At 33.4% G+C, this 10,666-nt stretch overlaps 2 protein-coding genes across 2 annotated transcripts; one reads left to right on the top strand and one right to left on the bottom strand.

Moving 5' to 3' along the window:
- The first annotated feature begins 1,929 nt into the window (after window positions 1-1,929).
- Window positions 1,930-5,458, top strand: LOAG_09309 (ets-domain-containing protein). The gene is made up of 5 exons (XM_003144836.2): window positions 1,930-2,483; window positions 3,263-3,382; window positions 3,718-3,838; window positions 3,968-4,103; window positions 4,282-5,458. Exons 2-5 carry the CDS (start codon window positions 3,320-3,322, stop codon window positions 5,261-5,263), a joined length of 1,302 nt encoding a protein of 433 aa, XP_003144884.2. The 5' UTR covers window positions 1,930-2,483; window positions 3,263-3,319; the 3' UTR covers window positions 5,264-5,458.
- Window positions 5,459-5,978: 520 nt separating this feature from the next.
- LOAG_09308 (hypothetical protein) lies at window positions 5,979-6,455 on the bottom strand (the record flags this gene model as incomplete). The annotated part of the gene is made up of 2 exons (XM_003144835.1): window positions 5,979-6,144; window positions 6,319-6,455. The coding sequence occupies 2 exons, from the start codon at window positions 6,453-6,455 to the stop codon at window positions 5,979-5,981; spliced, it is 303 nt and encodes a 100-aa protein (XP_003144883.1).
- Window positions 6,456-10,666: the final 4,211 nt, after the last annotated feature.

Genomic DNA, 10,666 nt, shown 5'->3' with positions numbered 1-10,666 from the left:
ATACATATGTTTCAAGTCACTAAAAGCATTTCTATTAACTAAACCAGAGAAGTGCAAATGTTGACGAGAAGGTGGGATGAAATTGCATATCAATTCCCTCAACTTTTGCAATTATTTTGAAATAATTCATGTTATTGTGATGAAGAAATTTTGGTACCGGAAAGAAATACGAAAAGAAAAGGAATAAACAGCGGGAAAGAGAGGGGAAATGTAATAATTAGATGCTAAAGCTAATTAAAAAAAGAGATGTTGCATTGAATTTATTTAAGTTTGACTAACCGATTATAACAATTCCAATTTCTTCCTGCTATAGGAACTAATTATTACATTTCTTCTCTCTTCCCTCCTGTTTATTTCACTTTTTTTTCTTGTATTTTTTTCACCATCAGAATTTCTTTGCCACAATAACATGAATTACCACAGTAACTTGCTTTTCACATTATCATCTTTAAGTCTTTTGCTATCTTCATTGGATATCCTTAAGCAATATATGACATTTATTAAAATAGTCAACTTATAATACGTATGATTGTGACGATTTTATCAAAAATTCTGCCATCTCAAGTTTTCAGAATTCTAATTTTCTTTTTTTTTGCTTGAAATAAAAAATAACTTTTAAGGAGTCATTTTTATAGTCCACAGCTGTTCTTGCTAACATCCATTGATACCTTTTGTAAATAAAATAATTTTTATTATATGAATCACTCCACCTAATTTTGATATGTATGTGTCTATTATATGAATGGTAGCACTGATAACGACGACTTCTGTTTCATTGATACTGTACTCTCATCTTATTAGTTAATACTCATTTAGTCTATATGACTAAGTGCTTTTCCAATTAATTATTAACGATATTTCTAGTGCTTATGGAAATTTTTCACTTTTCAATTCAATACAAATGTAAGGAATATTTTGTGATGATAATTGTGACGTCTTCATTTGTAATATTATATAAAAGAGAGAAGCGTTTTTTTTTATCATAACCTTTCATCCTTCATCTTCCGTTCCCTTTTCCTTTTCTTCTTTCTACCACTTCATTATTATTCCAATGAATTCCCATATTGGCTTCATTTGTTTACATTAGATATTTTTTTTTTGCAGAATTTAATTTGTTGCGACAGGTTTTGGTGTTTAGTCTCTTAAATGTTAATACTTAATTAGCTTGATTGATTCAAATTATGGTGGTTCAGTGCTAATTTAAATGTGAACAGTGAATAGAAGTTGATTAGGAAACTTTCAATACTAGGCTTCGAGACTTTGCGTAAATATGAATATAAATGAATTTCGCAAAGTCCAAGATATCGGGACACATCATATTTTAGGGTGATATTTAAGAGAATTACGATAACGTGAAAAAAATCGAATCATTCGTGTTATTTTGCTCACTAATAGTAAATGTTAAAGTGTGATGGATCTTTTTCGGAGGTTTACAACTGTTGTATTGTTGGAGAGTAGCATTTTTAGCAACCGCATTGAACAAATGCCATGTTGTAAGATATAACATTTTTATTGTGAGAATTCTTCCTAGAAATTGAAATAACTTTAAGATTTGATTTGTGATTTTGAGTTTCCTTATATTTCAAAATACAACTGATAATAATTGAAAATATATCAGAAGGATCTATTTCTTTCTTATTCAATGGAGGTAAAAAGCAAATAACCGATCACGAATGATTGGCTTTAAGTCCTTAAAAGGAATAGAAACATTTTTTTTAACCCATCAATGTGACTATTTTGAGTGTTGCATTACAATATCGATAGTTTCTAATGTACAAATCTAATTTTGTTATCGCAATTTACTAGGATATTTTGTGGTTAGCTGTTTTCGCTATTAAATTATCTAATTAAACTGTCCACGTGTTATGAGTTGAATTGTCGCATATGCTAATGAGAAGCGAAAGCGTTTCTATCAGTAAAAATATTTTCAAATTTCAGTGCAAGGGTTCAGTTTTTGGTATTTGGTGCGTATTATCGAGGACGTTGTCGTGTTTCTGTAGTAAGTTGAATGTGTAAGAGGAACGAGGAGCGGTGATAAATCGCTCACTGCAGCAACAATCCTGCTACATTCAACTGCATTACCGTCTTACAGCCAAGCTGGCCCTGGTAACCTCACGTTCTCCAGTGGGGTGGCCAGTAGTAACAGTAGCAGTAGCCGTAGCAGCTCTATCCGAAGTCCGTCAACCACTTCACAAGCAGTAAATTTGGACCAAAACATATTAATTGATGGAAAATCACCAGTGATAACATTTCCGGTTGCTGATCAATCAGTCACAGCTAGCCTTACTCATGAAAGCTGTGATAGTGAAAGATCCACTCCGAAAGATATCAAAAGCAATATATTGCAACCGTCCAGTAATCCACAATCCGTACTCGCTACTTCCGATTCCAATATTACCTTATGGCAATTCCTTCTGGAGTTGCTGCTTAAGGGTGAACATACTGATCTGATCCAATGGACAAATCAGCAAGGCGAATTTAAGGTGCTTTTACTTTAAAGTCTTACTTCAGGATTAATTCAGTTCAAATTATTAGAGATTATTCGGTAATATCGATAAGAGATCGCTTGGGTCCCTTTTTTATATCCGTGATGATGAATTAAGCATTCGGGAGAATTTCCGATCAAAAAATGGAGTCTTTATAAATCCTACTTATTATTACACACTGGCAGAGGAATCACATTCATGATGGAAATTAAATTTAAGTTCTGTCCTAGATAGAATCCAGCAACCTTCTGATAGATATTTGAATTGTCACGAAAGATTGGATTTCTGGTCTAACTGATAACCCACGGGAAGGTTTGGATTATATGCAAGCTTGATTTCAAAACATCTAAACCTTGTCAGAAAATAACATTAAATGATGAGATGTTCAAAAATCGTTAAAAATGTTTACAATATGATCTGATTACTGTAAACTCCTTAATGATCAATTTTGAGAAATGAAACGATCTGCGTAAAATATATAAAGCCAAGATTGGAAGAATTAGTGGGAATAGCCTGCATATTTAAGTAGATTAATCCAAGCACTAAATTTGGACCAAAACACTGTGCTATCCTTACGGTAGTATCGGAGTAGTATTGTTGTGGCGGTATAGTGTAATAAGCACAAGGTCATCCATTCGAGCTATAAATAGTAAATATTTCTCTTGGTTTGGGGTACTTCAGAAGAAAAGGAGAAGGGGGGAAAATATGATTGATAGGCACTGAAGAAGCTTATTTGAGACAGATGTTGCTGCTTTTTTTGATATCCTAATTTGCAGTTACTGGATGCAGAAGCGGTTGCACGATTATGGGGACAACGTAAAAGTAAACCACATATGAATTATGACAAATTATCACGTGCATTGCGATACTATTATGACAAAAATATCATCAAAAAGGTGAAAATCTTATTTTTTAGTCCATCGACTAATCGATTGATCATCATCAGAATCATTCTTCTAATACCTGTTATTTTGCACTAAGGGATGAGAACCGGTTGTCGGTTACACGATTGATTGACAGTGCTTACTGCAAATAATTGACTGGTCTGTTCCATTTCTGCAGAAACTTGATTGGTCAAAGTTTCTTAAATATCTTTCCGTTTTCATCGTACTTCATAGACATGAAATAAAGGGAATGAAGCGGAAACGATCACTGTGATACCATTTATTGCGCATTCAGTCCTATGATAATCGGACTTTTAATTCTTCCTGTTATCCAGAATCTGCTACAGGTGATTGGACAAAAATTTGTATATCGATTTGTGACATTTCCGGAAGGATGTACACCTGATGCGTTGCAATGTACAATCGCACGAGATACCGATGGTATGTCAACTGACTGCGTTGTTGCTGGTTTGATTTTCCTTTTACATCTTAGTTTGTGACACTCTATAAATGGTAGAAGAGAAATGGTGAATTATTTGAATTTCTTACTCGAAATTCTCCACCGTGATAAATTTCAAATTTTACGTCGGATTTCAGCAGACTGTCATGGCTTGATGCGGAGTAGTAGCTCACCAGCTGTTCCATCTTCAGTGGTTCCCGGTTCAGGTGCTATCGATGCGCAAGCTATGCAAGCCATCTGTATGCCCAATATGAGTGCATCACCTTCTGCGAGGTATCCTATTTTACATGTTTACTTTTCCGACAGATTCGTATCTAAGGAGACGAGAGAATAGGTTGTTAATGACTTCCAGGTTATAGTTCAATGCAGAAAAGTATTTATTAAGCAAAAGTAAATAAAATAAACAAAATACCGAGTCTTTTCTATACTCTGGGAATTTCTGTCATTTTAGCACAAAGAATGGCGAAAGTAATGGAGGATTAGAAGCGACAACAGAGAGTGTGCTTACTTCAGTAAGTGGAGATACTCCGGCGGTGAGGACAGCGATGAACACAACAACAACAACAGCAGCAGCAGCAGTAGCAGCACTGGATTTTTCCCCCGTACCTTCCACTAGTGGACAGTGTTCGTTTAACGGTGTATCGGCAAACTGTTCTCCACCGAGTGGTTACCAAAATGCGATCAATGCAAACGTTGATTCTGGAGTGATATGCAGAAAGAGGAAAACTCCGATGTTTAGTTGTAGCGCTCCCGAAACAATCACTACAGTGGCATCACCCTCGTCCTCGACGGTCCCATCTTCCATTATGCCTCTGTCGAAGTCGCTATCATATCCTTCAAATCCTTCGGCAACAATTACGGATAGCCGGAGTGGAACTCATGGTACCCAAATACCTTCCTTAAAACGGGTTAAACCACGTCCACTTAATCTTTCTGCTACAGCAGCATTCTCGAACGGATCCGAATTGTCATCATCATCATCATCCAACAATTTACTGGTACCCTCACCTTTTTTCCTCCACAACAATACAGGTAATGCGTATACGAACACGTCACCTCTGGTTACTCAGTTCAGTCAGCTTTATGCAGCTGCTTCGCTTTCTGCTGGTTTGTGTCCAACGAGTCCATTCACGTCGTTACTTACGACAGCAGCAGTAAGCCCAATGCTTGGAGCTTTGGGATCACCCATGGCTGCATCCAAGTTGACTCCAACAACCGCTAACCTTCAGCAACCAATCTTCCAGTTTCCACCGAATCCATCTCATATGGCAGCAATGGCTACTGCAGCAATGATGTCACCATTGATGCCTTTTCTTGGTGCTGCTATGAACTTGAACGGTAACGGTTGTCCAACCTATGGACGTAGCAATTTTGTAAGCCGTAGTCCGGAAAGTTTGAAAACACCGGTTGTACCGTTTCCGAAAGATTTCTAATATTCCTTTGATTTGAAGTTGTGTTTAATTGCAATATTCATTGGTTTGTTTATTTGTTTGTTTATTTGCTCAGGTGCCACTATGCTACTACAGCTATTATCTTATCCCAATTTATCGTACACAATTAAATTTCTGAAATATTCGTACGCTTGTAATATTGAATAATCTGTGCGTTAGACGGTTATGATATTTTGGTCACTCTGGTCGATTTCAGAATTAAATTTGATAAAGTCCATGACATTTTAATACTTTTTGTAAAAGACATCACTTTTGTTTAAAAGAATGTGTCAGTAATTAATTTGTGTAATGTAATTGTGTCTTTTGCCATCTGTTTTACTTGACAGTTTTGGTAATTGTATTTTGCTCAAATGTCATTTTGGACGATTCAATTTATTCCTCTTCCAGAGATGTCTGAGCTAATGCCATGTCGCACCGGTAGAATTTTGGTTAAATATTATTTTCTTGATATGTAGTTCTAAAATTTTCAGTCAAATTTGAATTCTAGTAATTAAAGATTTACTTAGAAAGGATTAAATTGGATGGATTTATTTGTCCTGGGAAATTCTGTGTTATCAGCGATGATCAAAGCAATAGCGTAATTCAACGAAGGATCAAAGGTCACACGGTGTGTTCCATATGTTTTTTTTCATCTTTTTTGTCTTCATGTGTACATAATGGTATATACGTCTTTGGACAATATAGTGCCTGAAATTCATTAGAGGCCTCTATTTAAAATGTCCTTTTCAGTCAGTTTCCTATTGAGATGCTTTTTCCTCCTTTTTTTCTTTTCATTTGTACCACTGGCAATGACATAACAGTGAAGCTGCTGTGATTTTTCCCATGTCCTTTTTTTTCCCCGTTGTTTCGTCATCCCGGGTTTCCTAAAATTTTTTTTAAAATTGCATACCTATGAATTAATCTGTGAACTGAAGAAGAGCTTCGGGATTTTTTATGCTTTTTTTTTTTGTTACAAAGTAGATAAAACATTGATAATAGTTGAACCGGAAAACTAACACCCATTGTTTAAGTCATGTTGTACAAAGCTGATGTGTTACTTTGTCCAGTGTACAGATAGACCGGATGAATTGAGGAGAAAAGGAATATCTTTACGTTTTTGTAGGGTATGTTTTTGAGTCATTTCCGAATATCGAAACATATTTCTTGCCAAGTTGCCATATATCTTTGTTGTCATTGTTGGTTAATTTCATTGTTTTTTTTTTTTTTAAATAAATTTTTAAATAAGACAGAAATGTTTATTCACAGGAGGAAAGTGCAACGACCATTAAGCGATATTTTGATCGAAATTGCCAATAAGATTGCTATTCTATGCTTCCTCATTTTCTTTTTTTTACAAATTAGATCAAAGATTAAGGATAGAAGAGAGCTATAATTGAAGTGGGGATGGAGTTTGTTGTGGTGTGGGAATTGTCCTAGTTTGTTTTGGCCAGAATATGTAAACTAAGTCTAATATGATGCAAAAGGATAGGAGACGTAAGGTTTTCTGTTAATCTAATTCGAATTGTTTACATATACCTCCTACCCTGTAACGTCCAATCAACTGAGTTTAAATGTTTCAAATGCAAAATTTTCCCTTTTTTTTTAATTTTGAACGCCAGTATATTGTGAACTTGAGAAAATTATACTTCATAACTTCCTGAACTTATCCAAGTTGATCAAATTTGTGAAAGCAAAGCTTTGCGTAATGTTGAAAATAACTTTTGTAGTTAAAAGAATTAAAGTGAATGATAGGATATTTTGTAATTAGCAGTTTGACTTGATGTTGACTTATATATTAGAATGAAAAAAAGACTTCTGAATAGCACTGGTAATTTGCAGCATTTCAAATATAAATTATGCTCTTCACTTAAAGTTCCCTATTATCATTCTTAGCTCTTCTTCAATTTATGTAGTTGGGAGGATCTGGAACTTGATCAGTATTTGATTTTCACATTAAATAAGCAGAGCGTAGTGAAAAGAAAAGAATGGACTAGGCTTACGCATAGGGAAATTATAAAGTGGGGGACCAATGATTTGTTGACCGAATGATCATTGACCAGTGGTGTCCGGTAGTCTTATGAACCAGTTTCTATCTTTGGCAAATACAAAGAAGAATGGGCGATAAGGAAGCATCAGGTGTACAAATATATTCGGCATTATTTCATTTGCATAAGATTGTTTACTTCTTCAAAGTCTGTTTCGTCAAATTATACGGATTTAGATTAAGTTGACAGAACAATTCACAATGCAGTAAAACCAATAAATAATTAAAAAATTTCATTTGGCTTATTTTATGAGGCTTATGTGAATTTCTAAAGTCAGGACACTGATAATTTTGATGATATTTGAAAAATTGAAATACTAAAATCACTTGGATTTTTTTTCATATTGCATAGTTTCTTAACACACCGCAACAATTATAATTTCATTAACAATCATTGTGTATAGCTAATGAATTATAATTTCTTCGACCATAATTTAATGACAATTACTTGAGGAGCTGAATGAATTTTTATGAAGCTATCATTTCCTCCATTCCTTCATTTTCCTGAATTGTCCGCATACGAACCGTAAAGTCCTGTGAATAAGGCTGATAATGGTGATCATTTTAATCTTCCTGCTAATTGCTAGTGATGTCAAACAATTTAGGAGAGCTCAAATGTTCCAACAAAAATTTCCGTTCCATGTTTGTTCCATTTTTTACTTTGAAAATATTTTGCAAACAAAACCTACCAAAATACAATCAGAGCTAATTTACTTCTATTGCAATTAATATATTTTGTAAAATTAGAAAATAGAACCTTACTTTATATTTCCTTCATTCTCTTCTAATCATAACTTATTATCCAAAGGAATATATGTGCATGAATATATTGCATGTAAAATTTATCGTCGATTGATTGACGGATTGCAAATACATTTCGAAAAAATAAAGTAAATTTAGGGATTCAGCGAGAGAAAGTTCTAACAAATGTGGAAGTATGATATGTTTGTGAAAATTGTTTAACGATTAGAGCATTACTTTCACTGCAACCATTATCGCTTTCATCATTTGTTTATTTGTTTGTTTTACATTTTGTGAATTACTCTCTTCATCCCGAATATCATGAATGGAAGTTATCCGACTGATTGATTTATAAGTGCATTCAAACTAAATCTAAATGTTAAATTCTGCAAATAACACCATCACTAAGCAGTAGTTTAGAAGTATTGGATATAATTTTTGGCATACATTTTAGGAAGGTTAAACTTGCGAGATTATTCAAGAATGCTAACATTTCGTGTTTTTATTGTCCACAGGCTGATACTTATTATCCAATATGATAATCCGAAATAAGTTGTACAAAGTATCTGAAGATATCTACATGAAATTTTTTTTGATAGCTAATTATCCTTGAATAATTTCAGATAATTCCTCTAAATTTAGATGATCACTTTAAACGTATTTAATTGCACTTTAACAATACCGCCTAATCCATTGATTAAATAAATTTCACCAAAAAAAAACATTTACGTTGATATTGCCTTCCACAGTGGTATTGCTTTCCTTAATCTGCCGCTCTTTCTAACGAAAGTTCTTCATATTTTCTTCCTAAATCTTCTGTCCTTAGTTTGAAAGATTGCTATTGTGCTTGCAAATTATATCCCTGTTATGATCAGCAATCAGCATTTTAATAAAAGAGTTTGAATATGCGATTGAAGATGACAATGAATCATCTAATATCATGGAAACATAAGAATTGGAATACGATGAGCTTTCCTGTGATACCATTCAGATACCCAAATTATACTGAAAAAATCCCGATTGCTAGAAACAATTTACCACTCAATTAGAGTAAACAGAAATTCCAACTCTTATTTGACATTTTGACCTTTTAAGTACGTTTATAAAACTTCCAACAGAAATTCATAAATTTTTGACATCTCTTTCATAACAACGACAAAAACACAATTCATCCCTACTTTATTCCACATTTACTACTTATACAGTTCTACTCTCATGTAATTTTAATTTATTTTTGAAAGAACTGATTTGAATCCTTCCTATCACTTCATACTTTCTTCATAATAGCTTATCATTTGTCTCCTAATCATTCAGTAAGTTCTCTTGCACTTGACATTTCATTTACCATTCCTCTCTCATAATTTGTCCTTTCCTTTTATTTAATAACGCAACAAAACGATCCATTCATTTTCAATGCATTGATTCTTTCCATTACTCCATTCATCTATCCATTTCTGTTTATATATATATGTAGAAGTGTATCTGAGTATTTATAAATATATTTATAATATATTGCTGTGTTGATTCATAAGCCTCCTGCTCCTCCCCTCCTCAACAACTCCGCCCTTCCCCCGCCTCTCAATTCTGCAAATGCTCCAAATAGTTGTGAAGGAGATTTGCTGAATGGTTTTCATATTGCGAATTTCTATCATCGACTTGACAGAAATGTGACATTTCCTTCCTTTTTCATTATCATAAAAATTTCAGTCATTTGCAAAGATTTTGAAACGTATATTCAGGAAAGAAGACATTTCGAATCAATAATCAATAATTACTTATATAACTATGCGTGATAGGGAAGTTTTGCAAATTGCAGATTTTAGAAATGCTCAACATGTCTTTCAGTCTTTCCCTTTCTTAATTGATGCATGCTTGGTTATGATTTTATCATTTGACTTTTAATAATTTTAATGAGGGGAAAGGAGCAGTAGTTAATATATTAAGAGGAATTACTCATCAAATATGTCATCCGAAAAGATATTATTAGATTATTCACTGGAATAACCCTCTGAGAGTTGACACGACCTGCATAACATGCACAGCTTAGCATAGATTTCCTGACAAGTTACCAATTAGATTGTCGTTGTTTAATTATTCGATGGTCTATATTATTGGTTGTTTAGTAAATCAAGCATTAATCAACAATATGTTTAAAAGAATTCGTCAAAATCACCGATGCTGAAATAGTTTTTATCAATTTTTGATGAAAGGAAAAAAAACTTGTTTCAATCCTTATTTCAGGCGGAAATTCAGCCTAAAAAAAACAATTTTCTATTTTAGAAAATTGTAATTCCTCCATTTAACAACTACATGACAACTTTTTCAAGAAATATAAAAAATAAAAGAAAAAAAAAACGATTGGAAATCTTTCGATCTTTTGCAGAGTCTTTACATCTGAAAAGAAAGAAAAAAACAAACTTTTTCGGCAAATTCTTTTTTAGGATTTCCAACGATTTATTGGTAATTTCCAGAAAGTTTTCAGTTAAATAGACTTCGTAGCAGAATCGAAGCACTTACACCCTCCAATATTTCGCTTATGTGTGTATGTTTTATGTGTACGTGTGTGTCTATGTATATATATATATATATATATATATATATATGTATGTGTGTGTGTCTTT

This window comes from Loa loa (assembly GCF_000183805.2).
Source record: "Loa loa unplaced genomic scaffold supercont3.3, whole genome shotgun sequence".
NCBI lineage: Eukaryota > Metazoa > Nematoda > Chromadorea > Rhabditida > Onchocercidae > Loa > Loa loa.
Note: the sequence above shows the minus strand (reverse complement) of the source record. Positions and strands in the feature narration are given on the sequence as shown.

Bases quoted from the DNA above. Each gene is read 5' to 3' on its own strand.
- LOAG_09309 (XM_003144836.2), top strand. From the start codon at position 3,320: ATGAATTATGACAAATTATCACGTGCATTGCGATACTATTATGACAAA. The intron at 3,383-3,717 runs GTGAAAATCTTA...AATCTGCTACAG, and splicing joins ACAAAAATATCATCAAAAAG to GTGATTGGACAAAAATTTGT. The intron at 3,839-3,967 runs GTTTGATTTTCC...GTCGGATTTCAG, and splicing joins AACTGACTGCGTTGTTGCTG to CAGACTGTCATGGCTTGATG.